Source organism: Stegodyphus dumicola, chromosome 7 (assembly GCF_044657685.1).
Source record: "Stegodyphus dumicola isolate Sdum_Otavi_A_Nest chromosome 7, ASM4465768v1".
Classification (NCBI taxonomy): domain Eukaryota; kingdom Metazoa; phylum Arthropoda; class Arachnida; order Araneae; family Eresidae; genus Stegodyphus; species Stegodyphus dumicola.
In genome coordinates this window covers 120,770,488-120,790,221 of record NC_140774.1, presented here as the reverse complement: position 1 = coordinate 120,790,221, position 19,734 = coordinate 120,770,488, and the positions used below count along the sequence as shown (strand labels likewise).

The 19,734-nt window shown below is 31.8% G+C and overlaps 1 protein-coding gene across 4 annotated transcripts in view; it reads left to right on the top strand.

Annotated features, from left to right (window-relative positions):
• The window catches only part of Myo61F (unconventional myosin 61F), a 225,143-nt gene extending 210,908 nt beyond the window's left edge, over window positions 1–14,235 (top strand). For 3 of the 4 annotated variants that reach the window (XM_035351277.2, XM_035351276.2, XM_035351278.2), the window contains exons 29-32: window positions 8–78; window positions 1,267–1,370; window positions 9,193–9,292; window positions 12,583–14,235. In XM_035351277.2, the coding sequence (XP_035207168.2) occupies window positions 8–78; window positions 1,267–1,370; window positions 9,193–9,292; window positions 12,583–12,600 (293 nt within the window). In that variant the 3' untranslated portion in view covers window positions 12,601–14,235. Of the gene's footprint in view, window positions 1–7; window positions 79–1,266; window positions 1,371–9,192; window positions 9,293–12,582 lie in introns of those variants that run through there. The other variant, XR_015042187.1, reaches the window with a different exon arrangement.
• Window positions 14,236–19,734: the final 5,499 nt, after the last annotated feature.

Sequence of the window (19,734 nt, the reverse complement as noted above, 5' to 3'; positions counted from 1 at the left end):
TTTATAGGCATATATGTAAGTAATTATGCTGATGGTTTTGCTATTTTGAATCTACTTTGCATGAGTAAAAAAGAGAAGGTAAGCAAACCCAAAGTTGTCTCTGTTAGTAAAATTATTGCAGTGAAACTACTGCTATTAATTGGAGTATACTAAAATATAATTAAATAAGGAAAGAAAAAGCTGATTTTACTCAGTAAGCTGCCCTCATATATAAGATAACACACCATTTTTAAAGGTGCTGTATAAGGGAGAAATTGCATATAAAATAGTCTCCTACACATTGCAGGTGTTAAAGTTGCTGTATAAGAAAGATGATTAAATAGCCTAACTGCTATTTTGAGGTAAAATAGAGAAAATATCTTACAGCAGTAGCGCTTGGTTTTCTCGCAGCTGATTTAAAAAATGGCATTGATTTTCATTTAAGAATTTTTTTTTGAAAGGAGAAGTATTTATTACATTTCTTAGCATTTGTTCTTTATACCTGCAACACAGTTGCCCTGTAAAATTGAATCAAATTGAATTGGAGGACATTTATAGATTTTAATAAGACTAAAAAGTTAACTAAAATCATCTTTTTCTTTCCTTTTCTAAATCTATTAACATATCAAAATTTTTTATTGTTTCAAAACTTGATTATCTCATCATTTTTCAACATTCACTTTTTTAAAATCTGATTCATTAGTCATCAAATTTTGACTTTTGGGATGCTGTTTCAGTAACAAATTAAGAATGAGAAAAGCCCAGATGTCAAGCTGTATAGCTCTTACGTATGCAGAAAATTATATAGAACTGCAGCTCCTTCTCTAATTTATTCCGTTGGCAGAATCCTTTAAGCAAGCTGAGCTCATTGTGAAAATTATCATAAGGTCTTCGAATGAGAGTTAGACTTGATCCACCAAAGAAGTCGAGGTCCACCAAAGAGTTAATTGTAAAGTCGTGCATACAAAATTAGAAATCAAATGCCATAAACAATATTTTTATGAAGTTATTTTTCATGCATTTTGTCAAACTTCTAGTGTTGTCTGTTTAAGATTAATATAGAATTATTTCATTATTAAAGTTTAATAATTTTTATGTAATTTATTCTTAAAATATATATTCAGTATTATTTTAAGTGGAAAAATGCATTATTAAAGCTTAATTATTTTTATGTAACTCATTCTGAAAATATATATTCAGTATTGTTTTTATGTGCGAAAATTTTTTTCAATCATTTTATTTTAAACAATGATTGTTAAATTTTTAAAAATATTTCTTTTGTTTAAGGGTGATCTCATAATTGACTGCCAGCAATATATTGTAGAATTTGTAGTCAAATTAGTAATGGCATGCAAGAATAAAGGTCTTCTACGTGTAGTGGATACTGGTTGGTGAGTTCAGAATAGATTGACAATTTAAATATTATATTACTTTTAAATTTTTATTTTTAAAATTTATCAGGAATTAATATTTTAAGAAATATATCAAGTAATTGAAGAAATATCTGTTGGCTTCCTTTTCATATTTCTTGACAAGTACCCTTAGTTAAAGAAAAAAAAAAAAAAAAAATTCTGCAAAATAAGGTGAAGAATTTTGTGAAAACAATTTCAGCACTACGGAGTAGGAGTATTTTTTAAAGTTTAACTATTTTACATGATTTCCACAGAGGGGGAAAAAATCCTATTAGTAAGGTGGTATAATATGTTTTAATACATTAAATACAAGAAGTTTTATATCTAAGTTCAGACTTTGCATTATCATTAAAGTGTTTGGATATAAAGGTACAGAATATTTTGCATTATTAAAGCATAATGAATGTTTTACTAATTGAAATTATATTGTATAGGAGAAGGAATTATTTAAAAAGTTCTTTTTAATGCATTTCTTAAACCATTACACGATATGTATATATGTAGTGGGGGAGTTGAAGATGCTAAATAACAATTCCAACGTTGTTTTCCACACCACAGAACATTTAATAAAGATAATCAGAAAAGGTACAAATTAGATTAAATACAAGTGCCGTTTGATACAAAGAGGATTCTGTATAGTTTTACCAGTCTTATCACATAACCGATTAGTGCCTACTCGCACTTGCTGATGTATTAAACAGTTCAATTTACCACCTTTGCGTGGAAAACTACAGTTCCTTATTCTACACCTTCACGTGTAGACATACATCTCACCACCTTCGTGTGGGATAGCAGAAGAGTCTCTGTCATACTCCTCTTTCACCTCGCTGCTGGCGCATCGGTGAGGCCCTCTGGTGGTTGTGTCACACTTACGGATACTACAGCTCGGCCGTCCTGACACTTTTTCAACCATGAAAACACGGATCAGCAACACTGGAACATCAAGACAGCACCTGAAAATAAATTTTAAAAAAACAAAAGAAAAGGGAAAAAAAAACAAAAAGAAAGAAGTGCGGAAGAACCACACATAGTCCTATATAGTAGAAGTCCACGGCTTCATGAGATCATCTGCTGTAGTGGTACATCCAGGACCTTCATGGTGTCCCACTTTTTCCACCTGGTAACGATCTTTGCCTTTCCTCGCTGTTACACGATATGGGCCGAAGAACTTTGGCCTTAACTTTAGTCCACCTCCATATTGCGTTCTTGGCAACTAAGTCGTTCACATTGTATACTTGTGCCTCTTTTCTCTTCTTGTTGTATGTTTTTCTATTCTTTTCCTGAATTTTTAGAATGTTTTTCCTTGCTTCCTCTCTCATATCTTCTCGATCTTTCATCATAATATTTCTTTCTTCTTCTTCAAGAATTTCCATAATCTTTAAGTCCTCTCGATTTCTCATTTTAACACCAGTGAGAAGCTCAAATGGAGAACTCTTTGTGCTTCTGCTCTTAGTGCTGTTTAAGATCCTTTGTACATCTCCAACATATTTGTACCACTTGGTTGGATCATCTATGGATAATTTGGACAGGACTGGAATCAGAATGAGATGAATCCTTTCTATTTGTCCATTTCCTCTAGGAACGCCTGTAGTTGTAAATATGTGCTGGATCTTCTCTTGACTACAGTAATCTTCAAAGTCTTTAGAGGTAAACACCGTACCTTTATCACTTATAATTCTCAAAGGACTACCGAAAGTTGATTGTTGAAGTTTCAGCTTCTGCAGTGCCTCTTGAGCTGATGTAGACTTTACTGGATAGAGCCACACGAACTTTGTGAATGCATCAACCACGGTTAAGATGTGATTGTAGTTCTTATTTGTCGAAGGTAATGGTCCTATGAAATCGATATGAAAAGTGCTCAAAGGGATACTATCTTTTGGTATGGGATTCAGCAATCCTTCGCTCTTACATAGTTTTCTGTCGCACAAAATACATTCTACACAATTTGAAGTAACTTGCTCAATTCGTTTTCTAAGGTTAGGAATATAAAAGTCGGTTTTCAGCAGATCTTCTGTTTTAGACACTGCAAAATGTCCCTTGTTGTGGATACTACGCATGATTTCTAACTCTAATGCTTCGGGTACTACAAGTAACTCACGACCACTGTCGAACTTGTATAATACTCCATTTTTCACTAGAAAATCTTTCTTTAGTCCTTGCTCGACTAAGGATTTTAGCAACTGGAGACACTCATCACTTCTTTGCACAGCTGCAATTTTGGCTGTAACTTCTCCCTGAGAACAAGTAACCATCATAACTGCGTTCCTACTTAATGAATCCACATGCTTCATTTGTTGCCCAGATCTGTGAACAATTTCATAGTCAAATTCTTCTAGAAGTAGCGCCCATCTCGGAGTAGTTTAGGAGTCATATCTTTCTTAAACATGGTCTTCTGGAAAGCTTCGCAATCCGTAACTATCCTGACCTTAGATCCTAAAAGGTAATTCCTGAATTTCTTTAGAGCTTCTACTATAGCTAAAACTTCAAGCTCATAACTAGATAGTTTCTCTTGTTGGAGACTCGTTTTTTTACTCATGAAGTAAATGGGGTGTAACTGTCCATCATCTGACTTTTGTAGCAATACAGCGCCGAAACCATGACTGCTTGCGTCTGTATGCAATTCTAATGGTGCTCCTTGTTTAAAAATATGAAGAACCGGACTTGTGGATAAAAGTTCTTTCAATTTATTAAATGCATCTTTTTGCTCAGGCCCAAATTTGAATTCTGCTCCGTTACAAAGAAGATCACTTAGTGGTTTCGCTATTTTTGAATAGTTGGCAATAAATTTCCTAAAATACCCAGTAAGGCCCAAGAAACTTTGAATCTGCTTAAGTTTTTTGGGTTCCGGGAAATTTTGAACAGCCCTGGTTTTTTCAGTAGAGGGGCGAATTGTACCATCCTCAATAACATACCCGAGAAATTCTATTTTTCTTTTCAAAAATTGTCATTTCTTAAAATTAATCTCCAAACCATATTCTTTGGCTACTTCTAAAACGCGTTTCAACTTTTCTAAACCTTCGTTCTCGTTTTGTGCTGGAATAATAAAATCGTCCATGTAAGTAACAACAGTGTCATCCCGAATTAAATCTCTAAACACATTATAAATAAATCTTTGAAACACACTAGGGAACGTGCACAAACCAAAAGGTGCTTTTAAAAATTCGTACAAGCCTGCATGAGTAATAAATGCCAAATATTTAGTGCAGTTTTCCTCAACTGGAACATGAAAAAAACCATTCTTTAAGTCTAACGTCGAAAGAACCTTTGCTTCACCCAAACGATCTAAAACTTCTTCTACTTGTGCCATAAGAAAAGAATCCTTAACTATTTTTGATTTAACTGCCTGAAGTCAACACAGATTTGTGTCTTGCCCGATTTTTTCCTACACAAAACAATTGGCGAAGCATATTCTGAACACGACGGCTTTATAATCCCATCCTTTAACCATTCATCTATTTGATTATCAACAATTTTTTGGTCAGCAAAAGGAATTCTCCTCGAACGCTGAGAAACTGGAATATCATCTTTTAATATTACTTTCATTTTTAAGTCTGTACTGCGCGGCTTTTCTAACAGTTTATACTTATTAATAAGAGTGGAAACAGTATTGCATAATCCTTCATCTTTAATATGCCATAAATCTGTTTCGCTGTCTGCCTCAATGGCTGCAGAAATAAAAGACAAAAAATTCCTTTCCGAAGAGATGGAATCATTTTCATATTGCGTAATCATCACCATCAGATCATTTTTAGACAGGAAGGGGGGGGAAATATAGTCTGTTATCAATTCATCAATCATCGCTGCTTCTATCTCTTTTTGTTTTTTGCTTTCGCATAAAGAAAAAATAAACTTAGCCGTTTCCGCTTTAACCACGTGACCAAACAAACTTTTGAGTTCTATATATCCACTTGATAATTTATTCGGAAAAAGGGATTTCTTTACAACTATCAATTCACTTCCAGAATCTATTAAACATTTTACTTTCTTACCATCAATCAACAGTTCAATAAATTCTAACTTATTTCTAGCTGCATTATCTGATTCAATCTCTAACCCAGATACCTTTTTTGGAGACAAATTCTCCTCCTTTCCTAACCGTTTGGGACAATTTCTCGCAAAGTGAAATAATTCCCCTTTACTCCCACAAACATAGCAAATACGATCTGGTTTACTACTATTCTGATTATTATGATTTACAAGCTTCCCTGAACCTTTGAGATTGTTCTGAGCTTTTCTAAGATTGTTTTTGGAAAAATTAAGCTTTTTATTTTCTGGAGTTTCGATTCGTGTGTTACTGGTATCAACTAAAGATTTACCCCTGGATGAATAAAATAAATCACATTCTCTTCCCAACTGATTTGGTTGGAACCAACTTTGGCCCTCCCGAACACTAATATGTTCCTTTGTTTTAGAATCAAGAGTTTCATACAACTTATCAGATACAATGAGATCACACAATATCTTAGTCATCTACCTCTCTTAACTTGCAATAATAATTGAAAGTTGCACTGAGTCGAGACGCGAACTGAACATGCGATTCAGATGAATGTCTCTGCGCATTTTTAAAATTGTTCAAACATTCACGCGGTGTCAGCTGAAATTCTTTCAAGATTAGAGTTTTTAATTTATCATAATCCGCGATTTCTTGTTCAGAAACATACGTTAGAACATTATTACATTTATCACCTAATATATTACTCAACACTTCTGATTTTAACTCCACTGGTACACTTTTAGTAGTAAAAGCTTTCTCAAGTGACTGAAAAAACAAATGCATAGCTTCCGGTTTCTGAGGTACAGCTATAGTTAGTGTTTTGACGCTTTTAATAATATCTTCAACACTAGTCTGCACGTTTCTTCTATCACTCGATAATGATTGTGATTTTAAACTTTCTAACTCAATCTGCTTCTCAATTTGAGCTAATTTAAGACGTTCGATCTCTAACAGATAGTGTTCATCACTTGTTTTAGGCGTCCGATCCTCTGCGATCGACTTGATGCCACCGCGAACAAATTCAACGTTCGTTTTGAAAACATCAGAATTTTCGATAATTTTTCTAATGTCTAATTTTTTAGCATTTTCTGGAACAGTCTGTCCAATTTGTTCCGCAATTACTATTAAATCACTTTTCTTTAAATTATTTAGGAAACTCATTTTAAAAACGAAACAAAAGTATTACTATCTTCAAGAAAGAAATAAAGCAAAGTTTTCACAGTACCTTCTCTAAAGTATCCAAGTATGAAGTATCCAAATATCCCGGTCGAGCCCCCAGATTTTCTGTAGTGGGGGAGTTGAAGATGCTAAATAACAATTCCAACGTTGTTTTCCACACCACAGAACATTTAATAAAGATAACCAGAAAAGGTACAAATTAGATTAAATACAAGTGCCGTTTGATACAAAGAGGATTCTGTATAGTTTTACCAGTCTTATCACATAACCGATTAGTGCCTACTCGCACTTGCTGATGTATTAAACAGTTCAATTTACCACCTTTGCGTGGAAAACTACAGTTCCTTATTCTACACCTTCACGTGTAGACATACATCTCACCACCTTCGTGTGGGATAGCAGAAGAGTCTCTGTCATACTCCTCTTTCACCTCGCTGCTGCGCATCGGTGAGGCCCTCTGGTGGTTGTGTCGCACTTACGGATACTACATATATATATATATATAGGTATATATATTGTAATTAAGAAAATAAACCACTTTACCAAGACATTAAAAAATAAATCTTAGAAATTGGATGCAGTCTGAAAAATTACAGGTTTTGGAAACTTTAAACAAAGCAAAATAATGAAAAAACTAAAATTTTGAAAATGAGTTTTAAGCTGAAAGTAAAGAAATGAATATGCAAAATGCTGAAATGTTGAAAGTAAATTGATGCAATAATTTTGAACCATTTTAAACCCTAGTGGTTAAAAGTTTAATTTTTTTCCATTCATTCACTTCATAAAATCTAATAGTGTGTTTGTTCTGCTTGGTAGTCAAAATCTACCTTGAAATTTAATTATAATTTAGAGTGCTTTTAAAAATCAAAAATATTACTTCTATGCATGTCAATCATTAAATTCAAAACGAAAGAAACTCATATATACTAAGTAAATTAGTGTATAAAATAATTGTAATTAGAAATGGGCAATGAGAATGCCAGCCTAAAATATTATTTTCTTAATTGCATTATTTATTGAATCTTAAGTCCCAACCACATTATGTTTCAGTTACGAGGGATTTGACGTCGAAAGGGACAGTTCTCTGAAACCGTACATTTCCAATAAACCCACATAGATAGGTTACCATTTTCACTTAGTATGAAGACTTGAATGCCAAACGGTAATCGATTATTGCTCAGATTGGGATAATTTGATCCTTCAGAAGCAGAACTGATTAGTTGATGTCTACACGGAACAGAGCTGCAGATGAAACATTTTCGGCAAGGTTTCAAAAAATCCTGTGTAGCCGGTAGATCATTTCGCTTCCAGCAGGGCTCTTTTTTTCTAGGAATCCTCCCGTTTAAACCAGTGCTACCAGAATCTCGTTTCTCATAAAAGTCCCGTCAAGCAGGGATCATCGATAGATGTGATAACCTCTTTCATTGCTTTAGTGCTTGGTTTTAGTTTTGAATGTTCTAATTTTCCTCTTCAATTCCAAATTTAAATTTTATGAATGTATGTATATGTGTGTAATCAGATGACTTCTGGTAAGCTGCAACAGATTGATGATGGTTCTCTGCGTTATATCTTGGGAGACTTTACTGCCTAGTTAGAAGGATGACTTTTGAAGAAACGACTTGTAGACAGACTTTGCCAAATTAAATATAACTTTTATTAGTGGATACAAACTAATTATCAAAAAGATATTTTTCATCACACATGAACATAGGTGCAATATACACTCCACAATTTTATATAGAGTATAACATTTTAGATACGGCATAATTATTAGCACGGCAAAGCAAACAGAGTGAAGTTTTTCTTGACTACAGCAGAGTTGAAGCTAAAAAGTGCGCAGTTATCCAATATAGAGGCTCACCAAGAGAAGGTTTTGATTTAGGTTAGAAAGGTTTCAGTTTTTGAAACTGTGAGTTTAAGTTCTGAATTAGTTATGTTATCAATGCTATGCAAGCCATGCAAGATGGACTGATGTAGAAATGAGACAGTCCAAAAAAGTTATGATTTTTAGAATACAGGTGGGGAATTATGGGATTACCACTAGTTTAAATTATAATTTTGAGGTACATAATTTTTATCTTGTATGCAAGTCATTACACACGCACACATATATATATGATTTGCAAAGGAAAAGAAGTGAAAAATGATGAATTTTAAATTTGGCAGGTAAATGCCAAAAGTAGTAGTTGCATTAAAGAGGCTAGCAGTTGTGCCAATTTAATATTTATTCCTCAGAAGCATATTTTTAATATGAATTATATATCATAATGGGCACAGTTTGTGAACTCATTAATAAAAAGTTTATTTCCAAATTAAAATCAGTAACTGAAGCCTTTACGCAAGTGTCTGCATAATTAACATAATGCAAGAATCATATGACAACAGATTAATTTTTAAATGATGCAATTTATAATTTTTAAGACAAAAAGGGGAAATATCCAAAATTAAAATAGAAATTTAGGAAATTATTTCAAATTAAAATTTTGTTTTATATACTTTTTTTATCTTACCCCCATGCGTACATACACATATAGATGTATATATAATATTAAATTAAATATTTAAGAAATCAAACAACTAAGCTTAATTTTCCTAAATTTTTCTCCCAATGCATTTTAATTTTTGCAGCATACCACATGAGATGTTTGGAGGAAGGCAAGGAGTTGTGAATTTTTGTCATGGATCAGCAGGTTCAGTTGCTCGTGCAAAAGATGGTAGTTTAAAAGTTGTAAGTATTTTTCTTATAATTTTTAACTTTATCATCCTATTAATGATATGACTTAATGCAGATAACAAAAGGTTTGGTGTCAGTAAATAGCTTAATTTATATTAATGAGTCAGAGTTCAGCTTGAACACTAACTTCTAGTGTGCTCATGTCTGAAGGGAACGAGGAATTTGAAATATTTATGCTAGTATTGTAAAATTTTATCATTATGCCAGTAAAGATATGGTATAGAGAGATATATTAACTGCTCATAAACCCCTTGCATGGGAAACTGAACTCATTACATAAACTGAGTTGAAACTGTGAGGTTAGGATGTTTAGGAATTAACCCTTTCCGGCATGCTACCTTTTAAAGTTGGAGTTTTGATGTAGGCAGTCTAATTAGGCTTAGATTAGTAAAATTTTGTAAAGATAGCACTTATCGTTTTAATTCTGTGTGCCCAAAGTGGCACATTGATTGATTAGAGCTTCGAAAAGAGTGCTGAAACGAGCATTGTTGTCAATGAACTGACCGATGAGATGTGGAGAAACAAAGAATACAGACTCTCAGTTGTCCTAGATTATCGGTGAGCCCAGTCTGGGCACACCTAGGGTTCGCCAGTTGATTTTAGGTAAGATTTCAAGGTAAAAATTTAATATGGAATAAGAAGATTAGCATACAGCCAAAAAAATAACATCAAAATTTCTTTTCAAACAATTCCTTTTATACCCTAAAAAAAACCTGGAAGATTTCTTTGAAAAATGAGGGTCTTAAAAAACTAAACATGGCTAAAATATATAGACTGGTTTGTGTTGAGCTACCATCTATTATAAATAAAGAAGGTTTGGAGTAATCTATAGTAACCTATAAATCCTTTTTCATTCAATTTTTCTGTGCGTACAGAAGGAAATTTTTAGGTGTGTCCAGACCGGACACACTGTGCTGCAAAGGCTTAACAGTCTTTCCTGCATGCCCTCACTTCATGAAACGAATGTGGATTGCCAACTGATTAGTGATGCATAAAGCTATAGAGAGGTGTACTTGGTTTTGCTATTATGGAGATGGTGCTTACATGTAGAGCTAAATATATGAAAATATTCTTGGAAGTGAGAACAACTAGAAAAAAAAATGACTGTAAATTTTCAGTTTAACACAAAAGGAAAAAAAAAAAAAAATCTTGAGATGCACTAAGAAGATCCAATTTAACCACTAAATGAAGAAGTAAAACTCAGGAACTCGCGTTTTGAGTAACAATTTTAATTTCTGGTAAAAAATTCTTGTGAGATATAGTGATCACATATCTCATTAAATTAAAAAAAATGCATTAAATAGTTTCCATTATTTGACTATTTAAATTTGGTATGTAATTTTTAGATTATGAAATTATATATTCAATATACCATTTAAATTCAGTTCAGTTTCATTATAGCCAAATAGTTTTGGAAAACAAAATATTTTCCAAATTTATGTGCATAATTAAGTGAAATGTAGCATGTCAAATAAACTTGTGCACTAATATTCTGTATATAAAGAAGTTCACTTCTGTGTTATTTTCTAAAGCATGTAGATGTACTTACTGCAAACTAAACTTAAAATCAGTGTTTTATGTATTATTAAATATATGTTTTAGTATTGGTTTGTAAGAATGGCATTGAACTAATAGATTAATGTAGAATGAACTACAATAACTAAATGTAGGTTGTTCATTAAGATCTTTATTTAAACAGTCAAAAGTTGTTAATTCGGACACCCATAATCCGGAATGATCTATAATCTGGATCTCAAAGCTACAAACTTTCTGCGCATGCGCGCAAGACCTTTACATCTGCAAATATGCTTGTGTGCGTGCGCAAAATAAGTTTATGAGTGCACGTTTAATGTATAACGGATGGTATAAGCTAAGCTAAAATTATCTAATTATCTATTTCTGTTAATGTTGCAGATTGCGTTGTTCCTTAATCTTCGAATTGGATCCGGCTTATTTTTTTTTGCAGACTGTTAGAGCAATTTTATAAAAGTAAGCTTGAACTTTCGATTATGTCAAATAGAATTTCTGATATATATTTACTAATATGTAAAGGATCTACAAAGCGAAAGTATATTTCGAAGTTCATTAAACAAAAAGTGGAATTTCTGCAAAAAATGGATAAAGGCATATCCTTTGTTTATCTTTAACGCAGCAGCGGGCACGCAATGAATTGGAAGTTGATCTGTCAGCACTATCCTTATCTTCAGAGCAGATGTTTTTATTTTATTTGGCTTATAATTCCTTACTAAATGTAGTATTTCATCACGATGTACTCTTTGATATGATTTAAATCAAATTCCTCGTCATTATAATTCGCTTCTGATAGCGAAGAAAGTGACAGAGGTTATTGAAAACGAAAAAATTTCGATTGACAAATTAGTCGGTAGACACAGCAATTATAGGAGTTGAACAGCGGAACTTTGTAACTGAACAAGAAATTATGTCTGTTTATAGACGTAAAGAGAATGTATTATCACGTAAAAAACGAAGCAACTTAAACAACTTACATTGAAAGAAATGTTTAATAAAGTAAACAAATAAATATTAAGCTTTTTTTTTGTAAATTTTGATACCCTTTAGATCATAATTGTTCTTTATTTCATAAATTATGGTTTCATATTTTTAGTTTTATAATTTCTGCATGCCATCTTACGAGATTTAAACTGATGATCTATAATCCGGAAAAATCGATAACCTGAATTACCGAAGTCCCGACGAGTCCGGATTAATGACTTTTGACTGTACTAAGTAGATAAACCTATACATACATGTAATGATCGAATGGTTTTATATAAACTATATGGAATTTTTTTATAAAAATATACACACATATAATTGTTTTACTGATAAATTAGCTTGTGAATTACTTTTCTTACAAAAATAAATCTCCTCAACATCACATTTTTACTTATTTTATCAGATATCGATATATTTGTAACAACTAGCTACTTATTTGTCTTTTGAATGTGAAGGATGCATTTAATTTTGCAGTATAATTTTGATAAAATTGTTTGCTTTCTTCCACAATTTGCAATTCTCCAGATTCACTATTAATCTTTAATTGATTGTGTGCTGTAATAATTCATACTACATTATTGTAAAAAAATATAAAATTTTTTTAGTAGATGCTTTTTAAAATCTGCTATTCTTTTTAATCTTTGAAATATGTTCATATTAAGTATTACTGTTATTACAGTTCTTATAGCTCCTTTTTAGTAGATTCTTATTTAAATTGTGTTAATGCTAATGTAATTTCTAACATTTTAATAAAAATATAATTTCAGACTTTACCTGTATCCTGACAACACTGATGTTTTCTCTAATACCTAAAGTATCCAAGACTTGCTTTGTTTAGAATTTTATCAACAGTTATGAAATGCCAGTTTTTGCGTGCTTCAAATATGAATTGTTACTATATTGGCTTGCCATATTATAGCTTCAGTATGCATTCTTGCAAAGATAGCATATAAGTAGATATTTTCTAGTCTCCTAAGAAATACTTCAGATATTGGTTCATGACTTTTCTGATATTGACCATAGAAAATTAAAAAATGCATTTTGTACATAACCAGAAGGCATATTACATAACTAAACCACATAATTCAATGTAAAATATCTATATTAATAATTTGCATATTTATGAAAAGTGCCATACATGAGTTACATGCTAAAGCACAATTTGTCAATCTCTAAAAGGCCAGAGATATTTAGAGCCATATTTTTTTAATGACAAAAAGAAATTTGTTTTTGTTGAGCATTTCAATGGTTGAAATTTGTTATAAGTTCATTTAAGAGTTCTGTAAAATATGTATTTTTATATTGTATGTTCAAAATATTTTTATATTGTACTACTCATAATTTACTTAATTTTTTAAACCTTTTTGAAGACTGAGTTGATGGCATGAACTGTGTTAAGTCCAAAATGTATGAATGAATTGATATATTTTATGAGAGTTGCATTTGCCATATTTTATTATAAATATTTTATATCTGAATTGTAAAGGTTAAATATGAAATTTTTTTTGTGAAATTTATTGGAATTCTTCATCAGAAATGAAAAGCACCATTCATCTTTCTGAATTTTCTTATTTGAGAGAATAAGTTACTTAAATGTCTCCTGCTTTCATGTTTTAAATACCTGCATTTTTTCTTGTTTTTATCTTTCAATGCCGATAATGTAATTTTTTTCTTTTCCTTTATGACAACTTAATATGCTTTTAGTGAATTTTAAAATACACAACCATGTAAATATTTTAAAACATTATTTAGTATAATTTAAGAAAATTATTTTCATTAAATATTACATCAGACATGTGCATATTTTATAACTGAGGAACTCAAAATTCTCCATTCTGTTCTATTTTATCCAAAGCATATAGCATTTTCTTGCATAAAGTAGATTACATACTAAAATTTGTAACTCTAAATTATAGAGATATTTTAGATTCTGTCTATTGTAATTAATTCAACTGCCAAATCTGCATTGTTAATTCTCATTTCACATAATTTTTTAAATTTTCAACAACATTAAGTCATTGCTGAATATGCTTAATTGAAAATCATATTTGAACATATTTTATAAAGGCAATATATATAATATATATATATAAATGGAAAAAATAGGAATGATTTAGCATGTTTTGTATATTTTAAATCATTTGAATTTAAAAATGTTTTAATTTTGTAGTATATTGAAGGTATTAGCTAATAGAAAAATGTGTCATTTAAGAGCAGTCTTCGGGAAAGGAGGAAAAAAAAATATGTGACAGTTTAAGTTTAAATAAATTCACAGGACTTTGACCAATGTTGCATTTAACTAGACATGTGTTTACTTAATATGTTTTCTTAAAATCTTGTACTTAATATGTAATTTGCAAAGAAAACTGCCATGTGATATTTTTTGATTTTAAGAAAATAAAAGAATTTATTTGCCTGAACTTTTTGATGTTCATAACAAATATAAACACCTAACAATTATAATCAACATTAATGAGAAAATAGAGCAAAAAAGTTGCTTCCTTTAGGATTTTACATATGTATATTACATTGAAAAATGAAAATTGATTAATTTTGAGACTGACCAACTGAAATATGTGCTTTCTATTTTTTTAAAAAATTTCTTTCATTTATAATACTTAAAACACCAAAGTCATTTGCAAGTATGTGAGTTCTTTCCACATATTAGAACTATGATTTATTATGAATTTAAAGTAATATATTTGAATACCAGTGCATGTGATAAAATGTCATGTATATTTCAATGGTTTTTCTAAATTGAAGAGTCCTTATCTTGAATTTGGAGCCATTACCATCTGTTACTTAACACTTTAAAAGGATGTTAAACGTATTCAAATTTAAAATATTGTAAAGTTTAGGAAAGTACAAATATATGTAATACAGTGAGAGTTTCTATATGTATATATTACATAGTGAAACTAAGGAAAGCTATGCAATTTAGCACAATGGTGCCAGAAATTTTTGAATGAAACTAGCAAGAGAAGAAATGAAAAGTTGCAAGAAGTAGCATGACATCAGAGATCACATGATTCGTGACATCATGGGTACATGAGTTCACATGATCTCTGATGTCATTACAAAGTTTCCAGTTTGCTATAAGTTACAAACAGTAATTTATGTTAGTTTTGACAACAATATTGCTAGTTTCCATTGTTTAAGTCTCCAGTCTCCTTTTCTTCTTTTAATTAATAATCAGTTAATTTGTTCACATCTATTGCTAAATGTTTTTCCAAGCTTGGACTGTTATACCAAAATTCTTTGGAATTGGTGGTTTATTTTTTTAACTGCCCTCAGTTCACATTTGCATAGCTTGAATAGGCTTTTATATTATCTATTTTCAAACATGGGAATTTTAAGCAAAGTATTCTGAAAGCCTTCTCATAATTTATCGCCTTATTAATTTTTATAATTTATATGATGCGACTCAAACTTTGAAATCCTATCCCTAGATTACCAAGGTACTAAAGTTATGAATTAAACACAGTAAAACACCAGCAACTTGTACTGAAAAGGAGTGTACATGGAGTACAATTGCAGCTTTGCCAACTGCCAATTTTTATTCAAATAAATTATTTTTATTATAAATTAATTTCAATACATTATATTAATGTACATATATTTTCTGATGCATTAAAATTTTTTAAGGTAGCAAAAAACAGCTCAAGAAAATTAAGTAAAGCATTCGCAACTGACTTCGCAAAACTGCGTGGACATAAATTTTATTTACCAGACAGATCAGAAAATAATATTTCAAGTGAAGTTAATGCCAAATTTATAACGTAATTAATAAGTTTTTCAAAAAAAGGGGGGGGGGGTGGAAGGGGAGTCTCAATTTTTTTACATGTAAGTCTGTAATTTTTAATTTGACTTTAGAAAGTGCTTCTTCTGTAATGTCTTGTAATCTGTATGGAATATAAAACCCTCTTTTAAAACAAGAATGACATAAATAAATTAATAATAATACACTTTTCATTAGGTACAGTGTTGTGGTTTTGCAGCACTAGGGAAGTAATCTTTCTTCAAATGCCATGTGATCTTGCCTTGAAATGCTCTTTCCAAACACGGTATTTTGTATGTAATATGTTGAGTAATTTTCTTTGTTTACTCTCATATGCAAAGAATATGTGTATGAAGTATAGAGATGGAAAATCCAAAAACTTGCTAAAAATTTTGAATCAAAAGCCAATATTTTTTATTTAAGCCATATTTTTATGCAATTTTTTTTATGCAGAAGATACCTATTGTACATTTTAATGTTGCAACTTTCATTTCAGCTTTCTCCAATGTCCAATATTTATTAATATCTGAAAATATCTTCCCAGTCAAATATTAGTACAGCATCAATCTAGTTGCACACCATTGGCTAAAAAATATGCAAACTCAACCATTTAGATTTTTTTAAATTGATGTTACATGTCTGATTATTTAAATATGACAAAGCATAAGAGGCTATCAACATGGCACAATTTCTGTTCAAAATCAGCTGAAGATCTCAATTCACTTCTTATTAGTATTAAATTCAGTTATGTACTTTCCCTTTGGTATGCAGAATGTTTAAGGCCCACCAACAGATAAGAGATACAGTCACTAAACACTGATAGTTTGGCCTGCATTTGATTCCAGCCTATCGAGCTGGCTACATGGGTGTTTTCTCCATGTGTAATGTTGATACAAGCCAGTTCCTTTTAAAAAGTCTCCCATGAAGGCATCTCTTTCCTTAGACAGATAGCGTATAAGCGCTGTGCCATAATAAACTAAACAGTGTTTTAAATTAAACCTCGTGAGAAAAAGTAAATGTTACAATTTTTATTCAATTAAAAACACTTGAAATGTTTTTCCTGATTTTGAGGGATGTGATTTAACTAAAACATAGCAAAATAACTTATAAACAAATCAAATGAATTATATTTTTAATATATGCAATTTTATGTGTATAATAATTTAGGATGCAAGAGAGAAGACAACCATGGTCTGTGGTTGTAGATGGTCCTGAAATGCAAAATGCATAACTGTGTATAGAAAGACAAGACTTGTGGACAAATGTAGCACTTGATTCAATACATTTTATTCTTGGAAAAGAGAATTCTTAAAATGCATGTTCAGATTCACTAATTATTAGGGGCACTATCTGCACCCAAATTTCATTTTTTTTTTAAAGTTTACATCTTGAAACATACGATGAATGATGGGCAAAGTGAGCCACTACAAGTTAGCTGGAGGCAAGCATACAAAAAAGTGCAACGCATTCATAAAAATGCCTGGGAAGTGTCGAAAGGGTTTGGTTTCAAAAAAAGTTTGATTCAATTGAAATCTTTTTCACCGATTGGTTGAAACGTACCTGCACTGAAATGCTATGCATGATCGTATGATACAGATCAATTTGAAATGATGCAATATAGGTTGATGTATTATAAATAGCTACATTACTATTTTTGGCACAGAAAGAAGAAATACTCAAATTAAAATGAAGAATGAAAGGGGATTTTGCCAGTTAAAATAAGTTTGCCTTCCCTTTTTTTTTTTTTACATACATAAGATGTCCTATCAAAACCACCCACACTTTACATAGTCACTTGGAATACATAAAAAATGTCCAAAGAACTGTACCTGTTCAACGCATAGTTTTTGAGATCATTGCAAAAGACTTATGACACCATATCCAGTGCCCCTTTGCCAGACAGATGCCATACACTTATAAATATACATGACTTCTCTGAGATTTGAGCTCAAGCACTTTAGTTTTAGTATGGCAGTCACCACCACTACACTATCCAGATATACTAAATACAAGAAAATTCCAGATAGTTGAGCATATAAGAAGTGTAGTTTAGGTTACGAAGGCTAAATGAATAGGGAAAAGAAAAGTCTCAGTCTAAAATTATAAAAAGTCATCTTTTTTGTTATCAGCTTGAATATTAAAAGCCTATGATTAATATGCACAACTTTAAAAAAAAGTGTCATTTAAACATTAACCCTTTGCGCTGGAGGCGCTTTTCTGTCCGGTGAACCAGCAACTTGAGAGTAATCAGCCACTCCACTTGTATCATGAGTTCCTTATTGTTAACTTAAAATAATTTTAGACACAATAAAACACTTTAAACTCGTATATTTTAATATTATACATATTTTTTTAACTTAATGAAACATATGTATTAAACATGACATTCTAAAATTTTTCTTTGTATGATATTTTACAAAACAATCTCCAATATGCATCCTTGGCTTGTCGGGGCATGTGTCACAGTAGTATACAGTTTGTCGCCTTTGGGACGTTCTTTGGGAGCAAACCTTGCAATCTTTTTTTTTGCCCCATCAAAATAATATGCAGCTTCCCATTTAGTCGGATCGCTTCAGAAATGCTGTGTGAAGTAGAAGCTGTGCTGGGTTGCTTTTGTCGAAAGTCTCCTCTCAGTTGATCCACTAAAGTTTTCAAATATTGTAGGTGACCAAGCGCCCATTCATTTCTCTGCTTCTTTACTGATTTATAAAGAATGTATGAATTGATGGAGCAGATCTCCAAACCCCCCAAAAATAGTTTTCGCCACCATTTTACAGATTTTCTTAAAAAACAATATGTCGAAGCCAGTTGGTCAGCTCGATCAACACTGCTCATAAATTTGATGTAATTACAATAACATTGGGCTTTTTTATAACGACTTCAATACCGCCTCGTAGAGTTCTTCTTACAGGAGTTATTCCAAGTAGTCAAAGCCATCACAATCCTCTTGTCCTTCCACGCAAGAACCAAAATATTACCTTTACGATATGCACATGTGGTTCAATTCTCAGATTTTGGCTTTCGTATTTCACATGGCAGGTGCTTTCTATTTGTCATGATCGTCCCAGTTAAGTGGCACTTTTTTTTGCGTAATTCTTCTGCCAATATGTAACTCGTATAATAACGGTCCATGAACATGTGGTATCCCTGAACATTGGGAATTTTATCCTGTATCATTTTGTATAGATGTAGCGGTATTATGGTTGACACCGGTAGATCGGGTCTTATCAAAGTCTCTGTTGTTAGAGATCCATAATATGGCAGAATAGCACAAATGAAGCCGGTATTTGAATCTGCGAGCGTATAAACCCGAATACCCCATTTTGTAGGTTTCATTGGATTGTACGTAATGAATGATATGCGGCCTTTAAATTTGACAGTTGACTCATCCACACAAATCTGCTCTCTGGGTTCAAAATAATTCAAGAACCTTTCATTTATATACTTGAGGAAACCAGATACTAACTGTAAATGGGTTCTAGGGTTTGTGTTTTCTGAGGGTATTGTCTCCAAAATATTTGACAAAATCGGTCTCTCGTAAATGTGTCTGAGTAAAACGGAATATAACTAGTAATATTTTTTTACCAGTATTCTTGTATGTTTGCCAGTGGCATTGTCCCCATATTTATGATTGCCCCAATAAACGCCCAAAATTCGGTAACTGTTACATCGTATCATGATCGCCATATAGAACGGGATGATAAGGTCTTCCCTTCCACCTTCCTTGCAGCATTATTGTTAGTTTCCTGCACTATGTCGGTAACTAATTCCTCGGTCAAAAATAATTTGAAAAAAAATCTATTGGTTCTTTTATGTGTGCAAATACGTGCGGCCCTACTTGTCTTTCACCGGATACAAACGGTATTCTTCTGGGGATTTCTTCGGATTCTGTGCACACTGTCTATTCTGAAGGTTCAGTCTCTTCTGTACAATCACTTTGGCTTCCAGATTCACTATTGATTATTTGGATTTTTCGTCTTCTTGCTCCTCTAAAGTTGTCACTATCTTTATCACTTCCGTCTTCGTTCTCATGGGCAAGCTGTCTATGTAGTGATGTAATTTCGTTCGTTATTGCCGAAAAATTAAACTCATCTTCGCTAGAAGTAACTTCTTCGTCATTTTCCATACTTATTGGGCTCAG